This window comes from Protobothrops mucrosquamatus, unplaced genomic scaffold, assembly GCF_001527695.2.
Source record: "Protobothrops mucrosquamatus isolate PMUCROS unplaced genomic scaffold, P.Mucros_1.0 scaffold642, whole genome shotgun sequence".
NCBI lineage: Eukaryota > Metazoa > Chordata > Lepidosauria > Squamata > Viperidae > Protobothrops > Protobothrops mucrosquamatus.
In genome coordinates, this window is record NW_015386933.1 from 517165 (window position 1) to 544874 (window position 27710).

General features: G+C 34.0%; 1 protein-coding gene across 4 annotated transcripts in view; it reads right to left on the minus strand.

Annotated features, from left to right (window-relative positions):
- Window positions 1-17983: 17983 nt before the first annotated feature.
- PAX3 (paired box 3) overlaps window positions 17984-27710 on the minus strand; it is a 91012-nt gene continuing 81285 nt past the window's right edge. For all 4 annotated transcript variants that reach the window (XM_015817855.1, XM_015817856.1, XM_015817854.1 and 1 more), the window contains exons 8-9: window positions 19967-20213; window positions 17984-18280 (exon numbers count right to left, since the gene is read on the minus strand). In XM_015817855.1, coding sequence (XP_015673341.1) covers window positions 18246-18280; window positions 19967-20213 — 282 coding nt within the window. In that variant the 3' untranslated portion in view covers window positions 17984-18245. The remainder of the gene's footprint in view (window positions 18281-19966; window positions 20214-27710) is intronic.

Here is a 27710-nt window from a genome sequence, read left to right on the forward strand (position 1 = left end):
TATTTGGATTTTTAGTAAAGCCTTTGATGCAGTGTTTCATAAAATCTTACTCTTGAAATGAAATCAAATTGGGTTGAACAGGAACGTTCATGTGGGCCAAAAACTGGCAAGAAGAATCCAAACCAAGGATAATTATAAACAGCAAAACATAAAAGGAAATATCCCAAGGCAAGGACTAGGTCAAGTTAATTTTTTTGGCTGATAACTTTAAAAGTGCAGGATCTTACTAGAGAAAAATTCACACACATTTTTTCCAGTATGTCAGCAACTGGGAAACAATTCCCACTTGAATTATTTACTTATTTACTGTGTAACTAAGGCTAACCCTAACCTTCCTTCCTCCATTTGTACTCTGCTGAATCCCCAAAGGCTCTAGACATGTAACAATCTCATTCATAATATAAAACATTGCTATAAATAAATAAATGAATAAATAAATAAATAAATAACACAGAAAAACAAAATTTAAAAATGAAATCAAAAGTTACCATAATTGTACATTCACAGCCCATTTCCAATCAAACCCTAACCCTAACTCTCTTCCTTTGCTAGTAGGTGGATCTGAACAACTTTCCTAAAGCCTAAGACACATGGAATTGGCTAAATCTCTGTAGGAAATTCCAACATGTGGGAACAACTATTATGAGAACATGCCTCCAAGACCCATTGGGATTGATTGATTGATTTGCATGGTTTATATAGCTGCCCATTGCATAGAACTGACTCTGGGCAGCTTTCAAAGATTAAAACACACACAGAAGAACCCCACTATACACAAATATTTTTTAAAAGGTTATAAAATGGTGTTCTAACAACTGTCTTGATTAGCAATAGAAATATTGGGCTAAACTGTGTTCATGAATCAGAACTATCTGTACTGAAAAGGTCAGTTGAAGGGTTCATCATGGTCACTCTACTTGGTACTTAATAAAAAATGTATGATACTTAGAAAGCTGCAGGCAGCTAATAAATAAATACATGAATGAATGAATGTGTCTGTCTGTCTGTCTGTCTGTCTATCATTTAGCTACCTATCTATTTTTCTAGACTTATATGTCTTTGGAGATTCTCAATCTCACAACAATCAGAAGTTGTGGGTGCTATATCACTGGAGGCTTTTTAGAAGAGACTGCACAGCCACTTGTCTGGTCTCCTGCTTGAGCAGGAGGTTGGACTAGAATACCTCCAAGCTTCCTTCCAACTCTATTATTCTGTTAATCATCCAGATCATGGTTGTCCCAAGGGTGCTTTTTCCAAAAGGCAACTGGACTTTCTTGTTTTTTTAAAAAAAAAATAACTGAAGAACTTCTTGGATGACAAGGAAATGTTTTCAAAGAAAAAAAAACAAAAAAGTCCAGTTGCCTTTTGGAATAAGAATCTTTGGGACTACTAGTCCTATATGACAGAATAACAGAATTGGAAGAGACCTTGGAGGTTTTCTAGTTCAACCCCCTACTTAAGCAGAAGACCCTGTAGCATTTCAGACAAATGTTGTACAATCTCTTCTTAAAAATGATATTCCAAGGAAAAACATAAAATTTACATATACATCTTGACCACTAATAATTAAAAATATGAAAGATTGCCACATTCCAAAATGAAAATGTCATGTTTTCTGAAATATTTTTTAAGCAAATTCTCTTTCCTCAGAATGAATGTGAATTCCAGGAAAAAGTGCAGGATTTGAGCATTACTAAGTATGGTTACTAGACAGTGTTCAATATAAATCAGAAGTCTTGATAAAGATTATTTCCAATACAGTTGTAATTCAAATGTATAGTGTTATAAACCCGAATTTATTCTTGAATGTTGAGAAGGATCATGCATTAATTGAACAGAAATTCAACTACGGTATTTCATCTTCCCCATATAAACCCAAATAAAACAAAATTAGGGGAGGGGAGGGATATGTTTTGTTTTTAAAAAAATGAAGTTGAACAGGATATTAATATGTTTATATACAATACAACTTACAATAAAAAGCAAAAGTTTCTATCCAAAAAATGACTGAACATTCTCTTACTTTCACCATACAAAACAATGAAATTATTGTTCAAATATGTATTTTATGGCTTTTTGGCATGCTAATAAACAGCATTTTACCACAAGGACTGTAAAACTGAACAAGTAAATCAAATTATATTTAATCATGCCTAAAACAAAATAGTATTTGTATTTCTAGCAAGCTAAATAATATTTCGGAAACATTCATCTTTTATTTCTCCCTCCTATGAAATTAAATCTATTGATCAGATATTAATGCTGAAAAAGAAACTCTCACAGCAACAGCAGTTCCCACACAAGCATGTTCATTAGACATTATAAAGTTGCTTTAAAATATTTCCCAGAACTAAGAACAATAAAAATAATGTCCACATAATAAATATATTTCAGAAAGTCCAAGATAAATGCCTACAATATGCAGATCAGATGGTACTATAGGGAGAAGAAAATATCACAAATTATAGAAATCCATGGAAGATTTTGGAAGTTCTCTCTGCAGACCTCATGCATATTTATATATACATTTATACCAATCCATTTATATCTATATTTATACCAATCCATTTATACCAATCATTTTCTGGACATAGTGGAAATATAGCTACTTATCAGATAGGATAAAATTGTTTCTTTGTCCTTTCATTGGAAGTTATTCAGAAAATGACATCTCTTTCCTTTGGTCATGTAAAATTATATAAAATACATTATCTCTAAAGAAACAGTTTTCCATAAAACAAAATAATTCCCCTCTTTGAGATTTTTCTTTCCATTACCTACTTCTATCCAGTGTTGGTTTTGTTTTGTTTTAGTTTTTTTTCCTTATTACACTGGATGTCATTGAAGGAGATGTGTGCAGACCTTCCTTTGACATGTAGACGATACAGACAGTCCAGTACAGTTTGCAAAGCATTTTGATTTTAAGCACTTCAAAGAATGCTCTCCTCTTCAAAGTCAAATTTCATCACCACTGGCCGGCTCGTGTTCCACTTCTTGTTTCGATCCTTATCCTCAATGAACTCCTGGTAAGGATCTTTCTTTGAAATGGCTTTTTTGGAGCGAACATAACCGAAAAAGACAGTCAACGCCAAGAAAGAGTAAAACAACATAACAAAGAGAATGAAAAAATAGGCATTGTCATATGGTTTGTATTTTGGTGATTTCTCCTTTGTAGCATTTGCCTTTGTATCCAGGTTTCCTTCCAGATTTTTCAGAACACATTGAAAGATGAGAGATGCTAATGCTGTTCGGTTCATTTTGTTATTGTCTTTCCCAAAGAGCTCCAAATTTGCACTGAAAAAATAGGAAGCAGCAAATATATTGAGCAACTAGTGACCTGATCCCATTCACTTTCAGCAGTGGGAGTTTTTCTCTTGGGTGGAAGGTGCATCGGTTCCCTAAGTGTTTCCTCTTTTAGCAAAGAATGTAGTGAAGCACTTTACTGTGTCTCAGTCACCTGATAATATGGCATTTCACAAGATAGACAATGTTCCAATGTCAAAGGGTAGCATAAATACATATATTACAATAAACTGACTTTCACTGTCTTTCTGATATTAAAAAAGAAAAAACAACTATGTAGCTAAGGAAGTGTAAGTGAAGTACTGTACAGCACTCTAAAGCTTGTCATATTAAATTTTGTTATTCAAAAAATAAAAGATGTTGGTACAACTGAAATGATTTGGAAGCTTTTGTCTCAAATATTGAGAAGTCAGCTTACAAAGTTCTTCAAAATGACATAGTTTGCAGAATTAAAAAGCTGATTTATCATGGCAAAATCCCCTCACCCTCCCCTTTCCCTTGCCTTCAGATCTAATATATGACTTCAGACTGTTCTCTCACACACCAGAGGGACAGCTGTGGTCATTTGCTGTAGAAAACCAGAAGTCTTATGGCATCTTAAAGGACTAACAGATTTATGGCAAAAAATCTTTATACCAAGAGATTGCTAGTTTTTTTTTAAGATGTCACAAGAGTTTTGAGGTCTCTTTCACATTTAAATTCTTTACCCTATCATACTGTTTTCTGTTGTCAACAAAAATGCAGCTCTCTTGAACATTATTCAGGTCCAGCCCAATTATTAAGATCCGCCAGCAGCTGTTGTGGTTCCTCTGAATCTTATTATGATGGCCTTCCAAGGCTTTCCCAAGATGTGGCACCTGACATCTTGACCACCTGAGTGAAAAAGAGAAATATAAATAAAACAGCTAAATAAATTAGGTAAAATATACACAAGATCTGCCAAACATCAGACCAATAAACTGATCAAAACTGATTGCATGCATAAAATTAAATAAAGAAGCATTTGGAATAAAATGGCAAAAATATATGAGCCTGGTTTTGGGTATTCTATGTATATATAACATTATTGTACGGGACATTCTCCTTTCAAAAGCCAGGATGACAGCAACACTAGTTTCATTCTGATGTCAAATCAGACTCTAGCTGGTAACCAATACTTTGTATCTTTAGAGATTAAATTCTACCCTTTATTTTATAACTTGTTTTTAATTTTTAATTTAAAATTTAAAATGTTTTCAACTTTATATTTACCATTTCCCACCCTGAGATCATTTGATGTGCAGTAGAAGAGAAGACAGATGGTGCTAGGTAAAAGATAGCTAGATCGCTAGATAGACAAATGGACAGACAGATAGATATAGTGAATCTCAAGTAGAGGTATGTAATATCTTGTTTGACATTCAGTTCATATCAAGATAAGGCCTTCAGTAAACCTTACATTTGGAATGGTAGAATATTAACAATAAAAAATTATGCAAATCTCATTAAGATATAAAACAGCAAAGGAAGCATTGTGTATTACAGTATTTCTAAGTTATTTATGAGCAATTTTGTCATAACATTCAGTTGAACCTGAAAATTCTGATGCCTTTGTTGACCATGACAATTCATGGTCTTTAGCCACAACTTCTAAACACTGGAGCTAGAGATGTGGAGAAAGATAAGGAAGCCATCTTGCCCAGGAGAAGTGTTTGCAAATAGTTCTGAAAAAAATGAAACCCTTGACTGCCAGTGACAAGTGGAGTTACATGAAGTATTGAAAGAAAGAGCAAAGGGTTAAGTTGTTTTCACTGGGGTTGTCACAGGTCATGAGTACTACCATGATAATAGCAAAACATAGGAGGCTGTGGGGATTCTGGCTTTCTATTGTGTTTTACAGGCTTAAGTCATTCTAAAGTAAACTGGGATTTTTTTTTTTACAAAGAGGTGAAACTTTATCTGGCTGCAAAGAAAAAAAGAAAAGAAAAGTTTGGCTGCCACAAATGACAATGCCAGCTGTTTCTTCCTGTGATCTGAATTCTAGGGAGCCAGCCCCAAGACTTTGAAGTGGAGAACACCTCAGCCAACTAGCACTTTGCCAACCATGTCCTGTTTCTTTAAGCCTGACCCCTGAACTGCTTGTATGATGACTAATTCACATGCTAAGATTGCGGAGTATATCAGTATCACTTCTATGGTCTGCATTTGTCATTAGGAGTTTGTTGTAAAAAAACAAGATGAAAGTAAAGCCTGAAATGGTATATGCACAGACTGTACAATTTATAGATGAAATGCATTGCCTTATATGTCAACTATTTGTTTTTAAATTAGCCTTTAAAGTTGTACAACAACACCATAAAGAAGAAAAGCCAAAGAAAGAAAAAGAAGCTAAAAGAAGTAGCATGAACAATACCCTAGAAAATATTGATTAAAATAGCATATATCAACCACAAGAAAATATTCTGATTGTCTGTCGGTCTACATGATTAGAACATATATCCTTATGTGTGAGTAAAAGTACAATAATGGAAATTAGATTCATGTTCCATGTTCTACATCCATATTTCAGTCTGTCCAGTTTCCCTCCAGGACAAGGACAAGGAACAAGGAAGCCTAACTGCTGAGGGAACCTATAATATAGTGGGACATTTTTGAAATTTGAATGGAAAAACCTCTTCTTTCGCATCGTATTTTACCTTACTCAGCATAGTTTCCTGACTGTGCATCATTTTAAGAGATCTGGAGAAGCTTGTATGTGTAGTATAAAGCAAGAAAATCTACCAGATTTACTATCTGGGTCCCACTTTAACTAAAATAATCTAAATCTTGTTTTAAGTCTTCAAATTTGGGTTTTAAGAATTTGCAAGATTATTATGAGGAATTTATATTTTTTCAAGAACACATGGTTCCCTTTGTAAGTTCATCATAATAATTTAGGGTGAAGTATAAACCTATAAAACCTGTAAACTATTTTGGCCTATTCAGAATAGGATATTCCTGGTAATGTTAATTTTGAAATCAGTACAATTTGTCCTTCCAGCCCTGATGTTCTGGGGAATTTTAAAAACAAGATACGATACTTGTAAATATTGTTGTGTTGAGTTTTGTTTTGTTTACCTCTTTGTCAACATTTGTCAACAAATGGAACCTGATACCTATCTATCATTTATCAGATTAAAACCATCATGCAATGTTCTGGAGGACTTGAAATTCTGATGAGATTTTTAAAACTTGCAAGACATGGATACCCATTAAAGTAGAGAAACATTACATTGTTCCTAACTGTCTGAATTAGGCCTTTTTTCTATAGTAAATTAGTTTCTACATTTTCAGTGCCACTCATTTTATAGCAACAGTTTTGCAATACTATAACCAATGCTTGTAATAATATGTTCTTAGGTAAACAAGAAAATTTACATTTGGGAACAGAAATTTTATTTACTTGCCTGTTTCTGATAGAATGAACCACAATGGCCATACTGGTTTTTATTTTTGTTTGTTTCTTCTTCTCCTCACTACTGCCATGCCCTGTGCAACATTTAGCAGCAAGCCATTGGAAAATACTTTGTTTTAAATGGACTAAGATGCTAGCTGACAAAAACTTTGGCTTTTAAATCTTGAGTGTTTATTTCAGTTTTTAATGTTTTAAAGCATCAGCAGTTGAATATTATTGAAATAGCTTTGACATCGTAAGATTGAATTGTCCAAGAGCTTAAACTTCAATACTTCAGTACAAATAGAAGTGAATCAGAGCCATAATTTGTACATGTCTAACACAGTATGAAGGATAATTGTTACTCATCTTTATGTATTTTTAAATAGGTCAAAATCTAGCTTGACTGCTTTTTCAGTGCTGAATTTGCTTAATTAAATTTATTGTCTGATTATGTAGTCATAGATTTAGCTATATCAGGTTTGTTTTAATACAGCAAGTGCCATTCACTCTAGCAATGCAACAATACAAAGAATGAGATACTAGAAAGATATGTTGTTGCAAATGTTTTGTATCGGAGTGCAAATTTCCTTGAAATTAAAACAACATTCCTGTTATACAGAAACTACCAGAGGATCAGTTTTGACTGGATTTAGCAACTAGATGCCCATGCCTCTAGATTTAGAAAAGAAAACAAGGTTTGAGATATACCATTCCACATGTCATTTCCATAGGATACTTAAAGGATCAGAAATTTCTTTAGTGATGATGGAGACAATGAATGAAGATTAAAAAGAAAGAATAAGATTAAAAGGAAAATGAACACTTAGCAGAAGGAACCAAGATCAAACAGTGGATTAACTATTTTTCTTGTTGTTTCTCAGAAATTAAATAAGTATGGAGGATAAAGAATTTGTTTCCTTTTCGTCTTAGAAAAAATGCTAATTATGGAAACTAAACTGCTGGATCGCATATCAGTCTGCTTTGGAAATGTGAGAAATGGATGGGAAATATAAACATAGGGCAATAGCTTACAGTTATGTTATGAATTAAGCTGCAAAAGTATCAACATTTAGTCACTGAATAAACTGTCATAGCTAATCTTCCTTGATGAATTTGAGCCAAATCAGAAAAGAAGCAATAGCCCTATAGTTTTGAAGATTATCATTACCATGAGTTGAAATTCTTTGGTTAAGAAAGTTAGTGGAAGACAAATAAAAATATAGATGTGTAAAGAATCCAATATGGTCTCAAAATCCCAACATAGCTCATCTTCTCTCTTCTCTTCTTCCTATCTTTCCTCCCATGTGATTGTCCCATCTGCCATTGGAAGATCTTCCCATGACTAAAATAATTAAATTAGTTGAAGTTACAAAACAAAAAGATTATTGATAGAAGAGAATATTTGTAGCTCAATTGAACTGTGGGTCCTTGGTGCTCTCAGAGTTTGATTGTTTTCTTGCAGACATTTCATTACCAAATTAGTTAACATCATCAGTCTTAGAAGGGAATGGGTTTCTCATTTTATATACTAATGGCTTGTCCTGTCCTTGGTGGGAGCAATCTTGATGGTTCCTTGATTAGGCTCTTATTTACTGTTAGCTTGTTTGTCTGAGTTAGTGGTTGCTTGATTAGAGTATTGTTTGCTTCTTGATTGTTGATCTAGTATTAATCTTGGTATTAAACTCTTCTCATCTGTGTTGATTGCTAGTAAGGAGGTGTTTTGCTCTTTTTTGTTTCCTTTGGCTTTTTAATTGTCTCTTTTGAATAGCATATAGATGTTGTTTATCTCTATATGCTGTTGATCATCAATTTGTTTGAGTGACAAGCTTCCAGGAATTCTCTAGCATTTTTGGATTTGGCATGGTCTAGAATGCTCAAAGTTTTCCAGTTGAAATCATGGTTAGGTCTAGCCATGTGTTGTGAAATTAAGGAGTTTTCATCATATCATTTGACTACTACTTAATGTTTATGGATACACTCTGCTAGTTTCCTACCTGTGTGTTGTACATAGTGACTGTTACAATATGTTGTAGAGGATTCCTGTTTTTTCTTCAGGGACTGTTGGATCTTTTGGTTTATCTGGAGGGCTTTGTGTACTACAGTGATGCCATGTGATTGTAATAATCTGTTGTGGATTTTTGGAAAGTTTTTGATGTATTTCATTGTTATCCTTTTCACAGCTTATGTTTGTTGTGCTATATTGGGTTTCGAAAAAGTTGTGTAGGTATCCAATTTATTGGAAGATGTTGTATAGGTGACCTGTTTACTTTTTATGATGTTCAGAGTTTTAGTGTGCTTGTGCTTGTCTAAATAGTGTTCTTACACTGCTTTGTAAGATATATAGAAGAAAACAGCCAAGCACCAAGAACCCCAAAATTATTTTCAGTTTTGTACATACATTGATGAACATTAACTTTTTTTTACAGTTTATTCTTTTGCTGCCTTTGCAAACATGTCTTTCTATATTTGCTGGAATATAATCTTCTTGTTCTGAAGTGGTATTAAATTTTCCCAACTAGTATCCAGATCATTGCTTCAGATCTATGATATCGTAGTAGCCCTTTGTAACTGTTACATAAGTATCAGCTGATCAAGTAGTTTCAGATTTAGCTGTTATTGGTTCAAATATTTTAATGTCCTACTTCTGATATAAAATGAGTTTTATCATTTAAATTCCACAGATTACAAGTTTTATATTCAAATTCTGAGGTATATAAATGAAATCTTTGGATATCTTGTTCATGAACATCAGTTGAAGAACAAAGCTTGCCTCACAGGACGTGCTGATCCTTTTAAAATTACAGGTCTGTCTGACCTCACATAGCTACCAGCCATAAATCACATTGACTAGCATAGAGGTCAGCAACCCAAATTTAAAAATAAAAATTACTTTTTAAAATATATTTTAATACTATCCTAAATCTCATGAGATCACCAAGTCTTAAGATATTCAAGAGTTCTCATCTGAAATCTTTCACTATTGGAAGGCAGGAACAGCAAAATTTGACAATAGATGTGCATTTATATAGTGGCCTTCTGGACTTAGACATGTCCTCTTACAGCCTTTTATGTGGTTAATTTTTAGGAGATTGTCAAAACTCACTCAAATACAACTAATGGTTTCTCTTGTTAAAAAGCAGTAAGAGAATTATATAACCCACCTTCCATTACAACAGTGCGTAGGAGCCCTTCCTGGAAATGTAGTCAACACTTACAATAAATTGAAAATACAAACACTGTGTTTTCTCCCTTTAACCAATTTGTCAATGGACAGGCCATTTAATCTAAGTCCCTTAGGTACACAACTCTAATTGTAAATACCAGATATTTAAATATAGAATTTTTTATAATTTTTAACTTTAGTGTGAGCTAGTGAACACTCAATGTTTATTTTCAGTTTTTGTAAATATACTTTCCATTGTTACTTTTACATGTAATATTTTAATTAAATCTTATAATTTTGACTAGTGGCTGAATGACTCTTCTTTCATACTTAAGGGATAGCTTGTTCTATCTACTTGCCTAAATTATTCATAAAACCCTATTCAAAACTACCTCTGTTTATTTGTTACATTAATCCCACCAAAGTGGCTATTTCTAGATTTTCAACCCACTTTTCACTTTCCTGCAGTCTGGAACAAGTCTATTATGTAATCTAGAACATTGAGTGTGTTCTTCTTTTATGTGATAACCTTTCAGGTATTTTAAGAAAGTTTCAGATGTGTTTTCTCAGAACTAAATATACAGAGCTCCTAAATATATAATATCTCTTCACAGGGTTTAGATTTTAGTCCATTAATCAACCACATGGCCTTTCTCTGAACTTCTTAAGGTTTCTCTGATTCCTATTCAAATTGCAGTGCCCAAAACTGGACATTATAATTGAGATGGGGTCTGACCAAATGGAATAAATAGAAAAGAATAAAATGGAATGAATTTTTCCCGTGCATTGGAAATTATACTTCATTTGATTATTCATTTGCATTTTTTGCAACCGCATTATATTACTGGCTTAACTTTAGTTTGCAATCAAATATTTTTCCAAGGTCTTCTTCATAAACATTTCTACCAAGCCAGATATCCCCCATCTGTATGTATTATTTAATTCTTTAAACAAATAAAGGACTTTTGTGCTGTTCACTGTTAAATTTTAATGTTACTTTCAGCTTATTTTATCCCACTGACATTGTTTTGAATTTTATTTCTGTTTTTTAGAATATTAGTTATCCCACCCAATTTTGTGCCATCTTCAATTAGAGAAAAAATGTACAGTAGAGGACCCAGATCCATGTTGCATTTGGTATGATATATTTCTCCGAATTGATGAACTAATGATGCTTTCTCTTTGAATACAGTTTTTGACATCTATCTAATTATTTATTTAGCTGTAGTTTATGAAAATTTATTAGTCATTAAGTGCCAGAAGATTAAAGTGTTTTCATAACCTATTATTACTTCCAATGAATAAAACTATATTTTGATAATGATTAAAATTTCATAATTTTACATGGACTGGGCTAAAGCAGACAACTATAGAGATTATCAAGATACCACCAGGAGACAATATAGGATTGAACTGTGGAGTCCTTGTTACACTCTGAGGTTTGCTGTTTTCTTGCAGAAGTTTAGTAATATTTAGGTAACATTTTTAGATAACATTTTTCAATTCTATGCAGTGCAGTGAAAATGTCACCTAACTGGATAATAAAATATCTGCAAGAAAACAGCCAAGTTCAGGGAGCACTGATGACCCCAGCAATTAACAAGATTTCCAATCATGTGCTACATAATTGCATCTTTCCCTTTTATTTGGGTAGAAACCAAATTTCCTAATGGATTCTGCTCTTGTGGCATTAAAAGCATATTTTACAGTATGTCATAGGTTGGCAAATAAATTATTCACTGTACCAAAATAATTTTATAATCTGCTAAAATATTGGCAACACATTAAGAGTTGATATATCTAGCGGCTAGAAAGCTGAAACAGGCTATCTCTTTATAAACATGCTGATAACATTCCTACTGCTATCAACCAGCAAAACACTATGGCTGTACAATCAGAGACAGCAGGGAACTGTATGTTAAATAGTTATACAGTACAAGCCAGAAGTATGCATCCATTGTAAAATTCAAAGTTAAGTGTTCTGTTGAAAATACCTTTTTCTAATGTTTTGCACCGCTGTATTGGTTACTAATTTATGGATTTGCTTTCTCTTATTTTCTTGCTTTCACATTTAGAATCCTGGGAAGTCTAATCATGTATGTCACCAAACCATAGATTATTCATGCAGAGAAGTTTGTTTCATCATATTTTGGCTACAAACTCAGTTGTCCTCTATATTGCAGGGAAAAGATCTATTCTTGTGCTTAGATGGCCATAGAGATTCTCAATCATCCAGGTCATGGTTGTCCCATGATTGTCCCAAAGACTGTTTAAAAGGCAACTGGACTTTCTTGGGTTTTTTCCTTGAAAACTTTGCTTCTCATCCAAGAAGCTTCTTCGGTTCTGGCTGACTGATAAGGAAATGTGTTTTATGTTTTAGATTCCATGGAACTACTGTAGGTTCAAAGAGGTACCCTTTTATTTTTTTAACAAAATAGAAAGAATTTCAGTGGAAAGTGCAATCCTCAGAAAGTCCAAAGGACATGCTTACATAATCTAAATTCATAATATTTTTCCAACAGAAGCTAGCCAGATACCTCAGAGAAGCACATGAATGTCTACTCACATTCAGAATTTATCCCTTGAAGATATACTGTACACAGTACAATTTAGCACTCATACCTAATAGTAAATGATTGCTTGACCTGCCATAAATTTGTCCTATATGTTTTTTAAAAAATTCAGCTCAAGGTTAAAACAAGAATGTTCTTGAGGTAATCATCACATCTCAAACATAAGAAAGGCAACTACCCTTTGACCATCTTAAAATTGTGCCTTCCTTTAAAACTATCCATAGCATAATAGAATTTCTGTATAAGAAGGGGAAAACATTTGCAGTATTTTCTTGTGTTAAGGTACAGTGGTGTTCCTTTTTTACTGACATTAAGATTTAGTTTAACAGACTTGTCTATTAATTATTATGCAGGCTTGCAACTATATAAATAATAAATTAATATTGCATTTATCAAATATTATAATGTTTATTTGAAACTAAGATCTGCTGTCTGCTATATAAGGAAAAGCACTGAATTGTAAGCCAAATACCCAGAAATTTCCAGAAGTGAGAAAGTTTTCTAAGTTGATGGAAAACAAATGACTATAACTTAGTAATTATTCAGTTAATCAACCTACTGCCTGTTTTATTGTATCTTATTGCTAAAGTTTGTCTTAGAAATTTATTTTTCCCCTCTTTTTTTCTTTTTGTTTTTCTTTATTTTGTTGAGGATTTTTGGATGGAAATAATATTTGTAAACAGGGTACAGTTGTTTGCAAATTTCAAACAAGATGAGATTCATAATCAGTTTTAATTACCAATATGAAATGATTTGTAAACAAGCAAGAGCATTGCCACTGTGCCAAGGACTAAGATATTTGGAACTTTCAATTAATAACATAATGTGTGGCATGTTAATTGTACCTCAAAAGCTTTTTCAGTTCAGTTTAAATGGACACAGAATGGAAATATTTCCTTATGTAAGGAAAAGAAAATAGTTGCACAGTATGGGAAAACAGCCTCTAAGATTTGCTGAAGACACTGAATAGTTAATGACGCCTCTGAGCTACTTCCACATCCAAGACAAAGAAAGCTATACTTCTGTTCTTATCAGCAGATGTTCTTTCATATTGTATATCAGGCTGATTTGATTAAATTAGTCTGTAAAGCTCAAATGAAATATGTCTCCCAATTTTTATTCTGATTTTTTCCTGACAATCTCTGATAGACATCATAATAAATGAGACCTGTCCACAATAACTGTAAAGTTTCCAAACTGGAATTACATCAGCTCATAGGAACACTTACCTTACTTTGCTTGTAAATTATCTCACAAGAGTCTTTTGTTTGTTTAATGTGTACTTGTACCATTGCATTGTAGTTTCTGTAGTTTCATGGTGACCTTAGCAGTATGAAAGTTGGATCATAGTGCCCTGTCTTCAGGCTCATTTTAAAAGGAATGAAGTTTTCAGTAGAGATATCTTGAAAAGGAAACCAATATTTTGCCTTACATTAACTTCAAAGCTCATGTCCTTCTTTGTGTACATGTAACCTCATTGTGTTTGTTAGTTTACCCACCAAGCCCACATGTTCAGGGGTGGTTAACAGGCTTAAGTTAGACCCATGGAATTCCTGAGTGAAGCAGATAATTCCAAACATGTCTAAATTAATGTTCAGTTTCTTCATTTTGCAGTTTAGTAGAATTTTCCCATAAAAATAATCACAAAATAGCCAAACAGGTATATGTTTTTCTCTTGGAAATTATTTTCTCTCACCTACACCAAGCTGCTTTTAAAGTAGTACTGTCACTATCCTGGGACTTTTCCTGGGGGAAATAAAATTAATTCGGAATGGTCCAAATTCTGTCAGGCAAAAAAGGCCTATAGGAAAGATAGAGAAATCACTTCTCCCTTGTACTTCATTTTGCCAGAATAAAAAAGAATGAAGGTACTAATTACAGGAAAAGGGAAAGATTGAAGCTAGACTGTTCTGTCTTTTAGATACTTCAGAATCCACTTCAAAAGGTACTTCAAAACATCCCTTGGCAATCAAGTCCAAAAAGCTGAAGAGCCTAAAAACTGAGACATTCTGTGCAGTGGTGGGATTCAAATATGTGAGCAACCGGTTCTCTGTGTGGATGCCACTTCCAGTCCATTCTGGGCCTGAGCAACAAAAAATTAGCTACCAGTTCTGCCGAAGTGATGCAAACTGGCTGAATCCCATCACTGATTCTGTGATGGCCTCCCTGGACACCAGCTTGGACAAGGAGGAAGAGCCAGTCCCTGGGACTTTGGAGGAGGGAGCAAACTTCTCATAGCAATACCAAGACGTTGCCAAGAGCTCCAAGCCAGGAGTAGAGAGGCCAGGCTCAGTGGAGAGGTTGACGGAAGGGTAAACAGACAAACAGCCAGCTGATGAGAAAAAAGAGGGGCACAGCTGCAGCTGGAGACACCAGAAGCCCTGTGGGAAGATCAAGGAGGAAGAAGGTGCACAGCTGCAGGTGGTCAGCAGAGATGTGGAGGAATTGCCTCCTTCACCTCCTCCACAAATGTGCAGAACTCAGGCACAATGAAGGTCAGTGGGGCTACTTGTGAGACAGCAGCCTCACACTTCCTGTTGAGCTGCACTGGTCAGTAGCTATTTAATCCATTTCATGGAGCATAATATCACTGGGAAAAACTCGTCAGTTTCTCTCAGTGCATTCATTCAGCCATCATCATTCTTGCCATGGATTTAAATATTGACTCTGCTACTGGACTTGAATGCTGTTTTTGGACTTTGGACTTGCTTCTTTGACATTTGACTTGGATTTTGGTTTTGATTATTTGTACTCAGACAGTGAAGTTGTCTATGTACTCTGAACCTGTTGAGGAGATTTTATCAGCTTGTACTGTGTTTCCAGACAGGAGAATTGGATTGATTGAGGTTTGCACTAGTTCCTGTGGGGGTAGGAGTGGTTTAATACTGGGAATACTATTTGGAGTTGATGAAGCCCTAATAAAACTTCAACCCTTGGGGGAGGCATGTGTGGAGCATAACAGGACACATTCTTTAATAATGAGTTTTTATCCTGCTGTATGTTTTTTTCAGCATTAAGAAAAAATTAATTTTAAAATGGATTATTGAAGAATAAACCTGAGGAACAACTTGGCTCCAGTTGAACTTTGACATTTAAAAAAATAAAATTTTAGAACAGGACCAAGATATTAGAGCAAGGGTGTCAAGTTTGCAACATCATGTGATGTGTTGTGACGTATTGCAACTTTTTTTCCATTGCCGGCAATGGGGTGGGCACGGTTTCACCATGACACATCCAGCCCATGGGCTGGCAGTCTGACACCCCTGTCTTAGAGTAATTTCCTTGCAGATTACATTGCAATAGGAGAGAAGCACAGTAATAAAGGATATTTTTTTGAAGCTTAATTTCACATGTCATTATGTAAGGCTGTATAAAGGATTCTTATCTGTGATTCAGGAAAGTTGCAACAATGGTCAATAATTCAGAAAATGATAGTTGTTGTACCAAGCTACCAAGTCTACCACTTGAAGACAACATAACACAGAAGGTCAGATAAAAGCTTCCTAAACCCTTCTTCTCTTATTTCAAGGGAGGGCACCTTCGTTTCCTGGTAATCCATATGTACAGAATTAAGCTTGATAGGCCAATGCTTTGACAAAGAGCATGTCTTGTTTCCATTCATCCAGTCACCACAAACAGTGTGAAGTCAACCTGGAACTGACTTTACTTCTTCAGTTCTCTAAATGCTGATAACAACAGAACCCCATGAGCCAATCAAAATTCAAAAAGCATAATTTAATTGGCACATCTCCTTCTGGGGAAGGAGACAAGGTCCCTTTAATTTTCAAGATCATTCCTACATACCACTACAAGACCCAGCAAGGAAAAATCTTCAGTTCTCAAAACATTAGCAATATTGAGACAAGGTTGAACTTGGCTCCAGATTAGAGTGGAAAGGACACAAAGATGCTTTTCCAAATGGCAACTGGACTTTCTTGGTTTTTCCATGACAACAACTCTCATCCAAAAAGCTTCTTCTTCTTGGATGAGAAACTAAACATTTTCAAAGAAAAAACCCAAAAAAAGTCTAGTTGCCTTTTGGAAAAGTACCTTTGGGACAATCATGACCTGGGTGATTGAGAAAGAACACAATGATTTTTCCTCTTTGTTCTCCTTTTTATGATAAAATATCATATATATTTTGTCTGATGAATAGCAATGTTTTTTTAAAATCAAACGATATTATATCGATACAAGCTCACAAAATTCATCAACAAAAGCAGTAAGTGCTTAGCAAGTTTTCATAGCTGTTTATTCATTATAAATAGTAAATATTTACTGCGCTTTTTTAATATGAGATTTTTTTGTTTTTACAACACATATGTTGTTGATAGAGAATGTAACATAAAGATAGTATTTTGTTCAATCACTCTTTAAGACCGATGTGTGAACTAAATTCTATATCACGGGTGTCAAACTCACCACGTCACATGACATGTCACGACATATCATGACTTTTTTTTGCATTGCCGGAGCTGGGGTGGGCACGGCATCCATATGATGCAACCAGCCCAAGGGCTGGCAGTTTGACACCCCTGTTCTATATGATATCCTAGTTCTACTAAATTACTAATTTCGTTGAACTGAATGCTAAAAGGAATGAATTTGTGCTCTACCTCACTCGCCATTCCAAGAACAAAGAAAAATAAATAACACTGCCTGCCATCTTCCTGTCCCTCCTAACATTTCAAAAGACAAATTTATTGACATTTGAAAATGTCACAATGCAAAATGTATGTAAACCTTAGTTTCCACTGAATTATATAGGATGCAATTGTATAATTTAAAATTACATGACAACTACAGAGACATAGTGATTTATGCCCTGCATTTTCTAGAAATAATGTAAACATAAGCATTTTAAATGTAGTATCTTCCCCCCAAAGTCCCTTTTGATCTAATGGAGATCATCCAAGCAAATTGTGACACCTCTACATACTAAAAGAGTGAAATATGTATTGTAAAAATAAAAGTACTTGGAAAAAATATAATTTCGATTCTATATATAATGCCTTGGATGCTGCCAAAGCTTGGTGAGGTACGCCATATTGCACATTGTTAAGCAGTCATAGAAATTAAAGTTATTCTGTATTTTTGCTTGTTTCTTTCAGGAGGTAACATGGACTAGGAAAATTTCAAACACAAACAATCTTGCAAAACTTTTCTTCATGTTACAAAATAAGTCATTTGCTGTTATGAAGAAAAGTTCTTTTGTATATGACACTTAGCAACAACAGGATTACAAAAACAAGAAGATAACCAATAACTTATTTGTGGAAGTCTCCAAACATCTAGTCTAGCATCCTACAGACTTTAACATTTCCTTTCAAGGTCATTTTCCAGTGTGTTAAACAAGGTTCTTCAGCCCATGCTTTGCAAACTGGGCACTGTCAAAAGTCGGCACTGAAAGTTTCAAAAAAATGTTCTAATTTTGCAGCATTCAGATCACAATGTCCAAGTTAATCCATGGATCTTCATCAGTCTAAAAATGGAATGCTTACTTCAGCCCAGCAATGTGAAAAACTTTATTATTCTTATTTGTTCTTAGCTAATGCCATAGTGAACTGAACTCTTATTTGTGATACTGCTTGTGGTCTTTATTTTCTGAGCTGCTTTACCCAACCTGTTCAAACACCTTATTGAAAGCACTGATGAGAAAAGAATAGTCCCGTTTATCACTAGTACGATCTCTGCATTCTGGGCCTCATTTTGTGTGAGAAGATTGCTCCATTCCAAATACTGGAATGAGACCAGGACCAAGACCAACTTTAATGTGAAATAGACCATTCACTTATGCAATATCTGGCTTCAGATAATGAAAGGCACCTGTAAAAAATAAAAGAAAGAAAGAAAGAAGAAGCATAATAAGCTTTTAAAGTCATGCTATGACAACCCCACAGCAAGGGGCAGTGTCAACTACAGGTTGACATTGTCATATTTAATACTGATATATCAAAGGAAAGGGACTAATATGCTTATTCTTAGACAAGTTTGACAAAACTCTATGTATCTGGGATTATATACTATAATGATTCTTGAGCTGACCTCATTAAGAACATGTGTTTCTAATAGTGGAATGCCAGTGGTTATTTCATTTTGGACAACCCCTCTGTTTTACCTAATGGCAATCAGGTTTCATGTCTCAACAATTAATAACATCAAGATGTTGTTGACATCACTTTAGAAAATAATTATGCAGCAGAAATGTTGCTGAAATAATCTACCGTCATTGTAGTAAATGTATCTAACTCTACAATAGGAAGAAAATACATTTATTTGTTTTATTCCAAGCAAATATTATATTGTATTATTAAGGATAATGTATATCAAATATATCTCTTTTACTAATGTGTATGCATTTTATGGTTTGAGAAGCATCATGACCCCATCAAGTTTTAATAGAATTTGATTTTTTTAAAGTACCATGTTTCCTATCTCTCAAAACTTACATTTCAGTACAATGGTGAAATTCTTGTTGCTATATACCACAGTCTTTATTATAATATCTGGCTACCCATCAGATTTTGTTGAGAAAGATATCACTTTCCTTCCTTTCTCCAAACCATTGCTGGATTACATTTTTAATCCCACAAACAATATAGAAGGCTGGTTAGGAATCAGCAAGGTCACTGAAAATACAGTAGTTTGCTCATGCACACAGCATCCCCCAAATCATCAAGAGATACATCAAGGCAGCCTTCGCCAACTAGGTTTCCTACAGAGATCCTGAATGGCAGCCTCCACCATCACAGCTAGCATAGTCAACATTACCTGGGAATATATTAGCTAGGATTGGTAACTGTTCATCCAAGTTATTTGAATGTGGCCAGGCAAGGAAAGGATTGATTAAGGCATTGCATCCAATGTGGTGCAAGCCAATATAAGTACAATTTTACTGATCTGGTTAAAAGCTAAACTTTGAGTATCCATGGGGAAAGAAGGAAGGGGAGGCTAATCACACAAGCACCTTGAATAAATACTTGTTAAGATATCTTGACACAAGTATGTAATCACATAATTTACACAATTATATCATTGTGTTGTCATTATTTTGGCATCATCGAGTTTCCTGCAGATGTTGCTGGGTTGAACTATACTTATCTGATCATCACCATGTACAGTAGAAAGGACCAGCCTCTAAATATAGTCAGTCCAGAACTAATCTCCCACAGGTTTATGACTAAATATTTTTCATAAATTGGCCATAAATTGGTCCAACCTTTTGTCTAACTGCTTAAGGCAGTATGCAAAGTTCTCCTGCCTTCAATTTTAGCTCAACAATACTGACTTTGTTGGGGCAGACAATCGAATTCTGCTACTCAAGTTAGGTTGCCCAGCCAAAGATAGTTTTGAACTTGGTTTCTCCCAGTCCAAACCAGCACCTTAATTGTTCTGCAGTTGATGATTGTTCATTGTTTGAATGAGACTCTTGATTGGTTAAAAAAACCAGAATCTATGATAAAGACATAGATTCCAGGAACACACATACATTGTTGATGACTTAATACTCACTTTGTCCATATTGCCCATACTGATAGCCTGGGACAGGATCCATACTGTAAGCAGTAGTGCTGTATGTTGGTGGGCAGTACGACTGAGATGTTGGCAGGCTATCTAAACTTTTCATATGATCTAGTCTTTGACTACAGCTTGCAGACACTGTGGTGGTTGGCTCTAAACCCCCAGTTAATGGTGACAAGGCGTAGTCAGTTTGGGGTTGGTGAGGGACTCCTCCATGGTTAGTTAAGAGGCCCATTACCTAAAATAAAAAAGAAAGGGAGAGAAGGTGAGGTTAAGTAGTAGAAAAACTATATTTGAAGCAATCCACAAATTACTTTATTATTTTTGTATCTATTATTTGATTTCTGTATAGACACATCACATAAATGTCAGCAATAACATATAACTGGCATTTTATTCTAATATACAAACATTCTGTATTTGATCCCAGAAAATGTCTTCTTTGGTTTTCTAATGTGTGATCACAATGATATCTTTTATATGTAACCAAATGAAGTTTTTCCCAAGATTATTTTTAAAGTACTAATATTCTATAATATCAGAATATAATAATCTTTATTGTTCTGTAAAAAAGAAACAACATTTGTGGAATCTGGTTTTCCCATTAAAGAGTATATGTTGTTTTCCAGTCACATGGTAGCAGATGCCCAAGCTGTAAAAACCAGAGTGTGTCCTGATCAAGATCAATATTGTGCATATTATAACACAGATACAAACCTTTCTGGTATTTTATGTTCTCACACAACAAAGAAGGAGCAAGCACAGCCGTTCTGGCCCCACTCTTTTGTTTCCCATCCTTGCCTGTTACCTTGTGTTGCAGGCAAAGATGCTTGTCTGCTGCCAATGACATTCTTTAAAATGCTACACAGGGCAAAAGAACAGTAATACTAGCAAAGAAAAGACAGCATCAAATCTAAGCTACAATTTTCTTTAAACTTGATTGAGAAATTATGGCTTTAAATTTACAAGGGAAACTAAAACCAGTTGCAAGATCAAAGATAGTCAAAAGAACTAGAAATGCCCTGTGGAGGTTCAAAGAGAGATGTGTTTGGTTTGGTTGTTTTAATCAACAACCTCCCAAACATTTAGACAACAAAAGTCATTAGCTGTAGTGTATTTTTATTACTCTTGAACATTGAACTGAAAATCCTTTTCTTTAAATCTCTTATGTGCACTGCAAGGCCTGCATAATGCATACTTTGCAAAATACTCACACACACAGTATATAGTACATATACATATAAACATATATATATAGAGAAATAGATTATAATTTATATTATATTATATTATATTATATTATATTATATTATATTATATTATATTATATTATATTATATTATATTATATTATATTATATTATATTATATTATATTATATTATATTATATTATATTATATTATATTATATTATATTATTATTATCATTGTCTTGTGTTAATCATATTATTAAACATGCAGCATAGCACTTCTTAAACTTTTCAACATCATGGGACACTTTTGTTTTATATTAATGAGGAAAACCTATGATTTTTAGACTAGCTTGTTTTGCAGAAAACAGGTATGAATTTGCAAAAATAATTGAACCATCTACCTTCTTGAGCACTCTAGTAAGTTTACAGTATTAAACACATCCATAAAATTATTTTAACCTCTAAAAATGTGTTGTCTTTTTAACACAACTGTCTCTTCCCAGAAAAAGCCCTGTAGAAGAGGAACATCAACTGCCTTTTTAAGGAATAAAGGATGGATGTCATCAACGGTAAATTTGATTTATAATGTGTAGTTATGACTGAGGATACTGTTTTCTGAGTTTCCATCACCATAGTGTCTCTAGGAGTATCTGTAGCAGCCTCTATAGATAGCCAGATTCTGTATTGTGGACAGATTTTATCTGGAGAAGAATCTTGAAGGTGGTGAGGCTAACATTATCATAGTTTCTCTGAAGCTACAGAAATACAGGTTAGCAGATGTTATAGACAGTGATTCAGGCATTTTTTCTTAGATAGGAAGTTAGGACCACACTGAGTAGATGAAATTTTCAATTGGACCCTTCATTGTAAATGAAAATCACCAGAGTTCATTCAATGGCTACAGCCTTACTAAACTTGGAATAAATCCCTTTATAAACTCACTGGAATTTTGTGAGTTGCCCCATACAAACTTTTGCCTTACATGATATAAATGCAAGCAGCTGGTATACAACTTCAAAGTCCAGCGATTCAAAAAACAACAACCCTAATCTACAAATGCTGTTTACTCTCTTTTTTAAAAAGCAAAATAAAACAAACAATAATAAAATCCCATCCTAAATGTTGCAAGCCTGTTAATATTCAATAGTTGTAGTAAATTAATTTGGAAAACAGCTGTTGAATTCATAAATTCCATTTACTACTTTCACTAATTAGATTTAATTACATGAATTCCCCAGTTGATACACTGGAAGAGAAAAGAACAGGATTTTAATATTTTTCCTCTACAGGGCTTGAGGGGGTGTTGTGTTAAAAACCCAGGAATCAGAGATTTTTAAAAAATGTTATACATTTTATGGGTATTTTTAATATACTATTGTTAACTTGCTATAGTTGCTCAAATAGGCAGAATGCAAATAATTGCAATTAAATAAGTATGTCAACAGTTTCCCCCAAATTTAATTCTGCAAGTTATTATACCTCTGCAATTTTAAGCTCAATGAATATACCACAAGTTTTAGGAGGTCAAATTTTGCTGACTCAAACTAATTTTATAAAAAGCTAATTTTATACTAAAATATCAAGCAGAATTTACATTTTTAATCCATAATTTTTGAATAAATCTGTAGTTCTGCCTTTTATTGTGTGGCCTTTCAGTATGCCAGTATTTCTTTTGAGTAGCTTTGAGTGGTATTTTGGTCCATAATATCTGTGTGGGGTAGAGTAGAATTATGCTTTCCAAGACTTCATTCAATTTAGCAAGATATTACGATGGTCCTCTTTTCTGTTCTAAGCTTTGTAGTATTTGGAATTCATATTTCATTTGTAACAGGGATTACTCAATTCCAGATTCTTGACTATCATTTTAAAATTTGCTTCCATCTTGTCTAAACTGAATAAAAATACAAGCAGATTAAATTAAATTAAATTACCGGTAAGTTTTTAATCATTATTATCAAGTATAGGTGTTATGCAGTAGCTTTGAGGATGAAAAAAAGTGACATCACTACTAAACTGGACCAAAAGTGTTGTTTCAGAAATATCTTCAGAGGCTTTCAGACTTGTGCTGCAGTTGATTAGCATCTAAATAATTAGATTTTTGGGTCCATGCTGTTTGAAAGTCATAAGGAAAGTAGCCTAAAGGCAGAAACTCTGCCTTGTGATATGTGTCATGACCTTATAGCACTGGAACAAGGAGTAACTGAAAGGGCACTGTTGGCTTTCACCTAACTGCTTGGGCTAATGGAGAACTTATTCTGAGACACATTTAAAAGTTTGTTTTCCCAAGGAGTCTGCAAGGGATAAATAATATACACTATGCTTCCCCAATGAGGTATCTTCCAATGGCACCTGCAGTTTTCTTCTTTCCCATCCCAACCGGTGTAGCATACAAAAAGACATTTTCAGTTCCTGCATTTTCTAGTGATATAAATTCAACTGTAACAGATTCTTTTTCTAAGGTTGTATCTTTTCTGGAAAAAAAAATATCATTGCAATTTAGATTATTGTTATTTTACAAATACGTGAAAGTGGCAAAAATAGGTGTCCTCAAGTTTGACTCCTAGTGAAAGCATCCATGCGGTTTTCCTGGCAGCAGTATAGAAGCTGCTTTTTCCCACTGCCTTGTTGTGGGATTAAGTTATCTATTTATTTGCTTCCTAGTCTGGTCAAAAGTCTTAGCCTTCAGAGATAGTCACCCATAAAAGTACTAACTAGGATAGAGTTCACTTCGCTTAGCTTCTATGGTCAGTCAAGCCCATCTAAGTGCTGCCACCTACTGAGATTTATAAAAAAAAATATGAATGGGGAAGAGGTGTATTTACATTATTTACTTATTTGTTAAATTTATTTGCCACACTTTTCGCCGTGGGGCTACTTGAGCTTGACATGATTCCCAAGGTTCTTACTGCTGCTGTGGTTGGTTTTCTTTAAAAAATTGTATTGTTGAAAAGCAGACTTCTGCATTCATTATATTAAAGTGTTATTTTAGCAAATCTGATAGAAGAAAGACCATACTATTTTGAAGTTCTTTTAAGGCAACATTGTTTTATGTATATTATATGCATCATACATTTTAATATGAGTCTTCTTTGAACTTCCAACTATAAAAGAAAAAGAGAAACAAATATGAACTAAATCTATTCATGTGTTAGCTGTTTGGAATATGGATTCATTCCTGTTAACTGCTTCAGAAAGAAAGGGGGGGAAAAACCTCAGAAGTTCAGTCTAACATGGAGTTTATTTGTTTCCCTGACAGACTTCATTCAGTTTTTGTTTACATATCTGTGTAAATTTCAGCTGAATCAAATGTATTATTAAATTGGATTCTACTCAAATTAGATGAAAAGTGAAAAATTGTGTCCCTTTAATCAAAGATCAAACTCTTTGATTTATGTAATTTTTATGTAACTGAAGCAAAAAAGTAAAATGAAATATTTCCAGTACAGCAGCAATTTTTCTTCACAGATAATACCTATATATTTATTATGTTTATTAATTACATCCACTAACACATAAGTATCTAGCAAGGAGTTATAAAATATAAAACAATAGAGTAATAAAACAAAAAATATCACAAATAATGAAAATGAAATATAACATGAATACTGAAAATAAACATTAAACATAAAGTCGTAATGGTACAGAAACGTGTAGGTACACTCAAATAATGAAGACTGTTACTGATTTTGGAAGAAGTTTCTACAATTTAGGTGCTATTGATAGAGGGACCACTCTAGAGAGGTAGACATTTATCTGAACTCTAATCAGTGCTGGGAGTGAAATATCAGATGTCTTGTAATTAATGCACAATTACAATTAGGCCTCAGCATATAAATTTAATAAATAAATATGCACTACTGGGGCACAACTATATTATGAGCTTATATACAGCTTATATACAAGTATATTATGAGCTTATATACAGTACAGTACTATTTATTTAGTAATAGTTTCATTTAGTGACTGTTTGCAGTGATGAAAAAGCAATTTTACAACCACTCCTCACATTTACAATCTTTGAAGGTCTTTAAAGCAAAGCAAAGAAGGTAAAATAAGCCCAGTTTTGGTTTTACTTAGTGACAGTTTCACTATATAACCAAGTTGCCAGTGCCAATTGCAGTCACTAAATGAGGATTACCTGTTATGTGAAAGCGTCTGAGATGGTGACAGCACTTGGCTGACCTTCAAAAACTGAATATGTTAGAGCCCAGGTAGGAATTAGATGGAAGCCATCAGGGATCTTAGGCAGTAGGCCAGACTAAACGATTGAAAAGAAACCCCACAAGGAAGCATGGAAAATCAGTTCTGGATCATTGTCAGGAAAGTTTAATATCTTTCTTTCTCTCCTATATATTCATCTCGTCCAAGTGTCAAATTTGATTCAGGATCTAAACCACCCTTTTACCCAGCTCTAGTTTCTCATAGGATATGGTGGGTGTATAATTTTAATTAGATTGAGCCTTTCAATAGTATTGATTTACAACAAAATTGCTATGTTACTTTTCTACATATATTTGCTATAGCAGGGAACTAACTCTTCTATGAAAAACAGTCAAATATATCTTTATATGTAGTGGGTTCCACTTTCAGTATATAACATAGAATTCCCCAATATCTATCAAATTATTAAACAGGACATACCTAGTCCTAATGATGCAAATTCTGTTATTTCAGTGAAATATGATGTCACTTGATAGGACTGGAATTACCGCAATGCTGACATACTATTAACATTGTAAAATCCTCACATGTTTTAATTCATTTACGCATGCTTGCATTTAATATGCTCTGTAACTATGTCTACAATGTAATTGATGGGAGGCAAGCATGTTCTGTATTTGGGGGGTATTTTTTTTCCTCGCTCTCTCCTTATCGTGATTGAAACTTTTAATGAATCAACACCAAGAAAATTATTGGTGCTATTAAAGTATTAAGCTGAAGTGACAGGATCATGAGTAAACTTTAGTGGAGTTAATGACACCCTCTTATCTGACCCTGACACATTTGCAGCATGTAATTTACAGAAGCTCTGTCCAGGGAATCTTGAAAAATGCTCCTAAGGATGTCAGGGCATGGATCCATTTTAATGTAAAACAGATGTGGGTCACATACTCTCATTCATCATTGCACTGAACATTTCAAACTACTGCTTAGATGGATGGCATTACCTGCTGTGAACCCTTTTTCCCTAGGGAAACCCACTTCACCATTTACCCTAAAATTAAAAAAAAACATACACTTCTCCAGAAAAGAGAAGAAATTCTGCAGATCATCTCACTGATTCACACGTGCCAATAAATCCAGTTTTTAGAGTTACAATCAACTGTTATCTAAGTTAAAATATTTTAGGCAAACCACCATCTCCCAGATTCACTCCTTCATTGCATCCACCTTACGCCTTACTCTTTTTTATCCCTCTTATTGTATTGTCTTATTGTTACACTGCTAATTATCTATTCTACCCGTCCTCCAGATTATTTTGGAATGATATTCCATATACTTAAAGAAATAGATTGGCATATATGAAAGATGATACTGTAATAGTGATTTTGTGTATGCTGTGCAATTACTTTTTGATTTCCTTCTTTACTGTAAAGGTTACATATGTGATTCACTTTAAACATTCAGGAAGCACTATATAATTCTCCTTGGCTTCATTAACATATATTATTTAATCATAGATAGGTAGTCGACTTACAACAGTTTGTTTAGTGACCGTTTGAAGTTACAATGTCATCGAAAAAAGTGACTTATTACCATTTTTCACACTTACAACTGTTGCAATATCCCTTTGGTCATGTGATCAAAATTCAGATGCCTGGCAACTGACTCATACTTATAACGGTTGCAATGTCCCAGGTAGTGTGATCCCCTTTTACGATCTTCTGACAAGCAAAGTCAACGGGGAAGTCAGATTCACTTAACAACCGTCTTGCTTAGCAACAGAAATTTTGAGCTCAATTGCAGTTGCAATTTGAGGACTACCTGTATTATTCAAGTGCACTAAACACACACAACAAATGAAGGACCAGCCACATGCTTTTTATGGAACCCAATGCAAATTCTTTTTCCATCTATTTGTTGAGTCCCTCTTTGGGGGAGATAGACAGTACAGAAGTGTGAAAATAAATAAAATGGGGTTTTTTTTACAAAATTAAATTTAACAGCAAGTAACAAATATAAGGGCTATGGATTTCAAGTTGCTCAGTGTTTTTCTCAAAGTTTGTACTTACTGTAGTTTGTTAACTCCTAGATGAATTACAGTAATAGAAAAATGACATACCGTGGTATATGAGAAATTGGCAAAATCTGTAAATTTTTATATGAACTTAGATTTAGATTAAAGTAACTTTGGCTACACTGAATTATTTTATATCCAAAAGCTTCAGTTAGGTTCATGTATCAGGCTGTCAATATTCAACAATTTGATCTCAATCCAAAATATCCAATTTTAAAGAAAAAAATAATACCACTCTAAATGCCAGAGGTAAAGTCTACTTCACTTTCTTTAGCCAAAATAAGCATCATTTTTTGTTTCTTTTG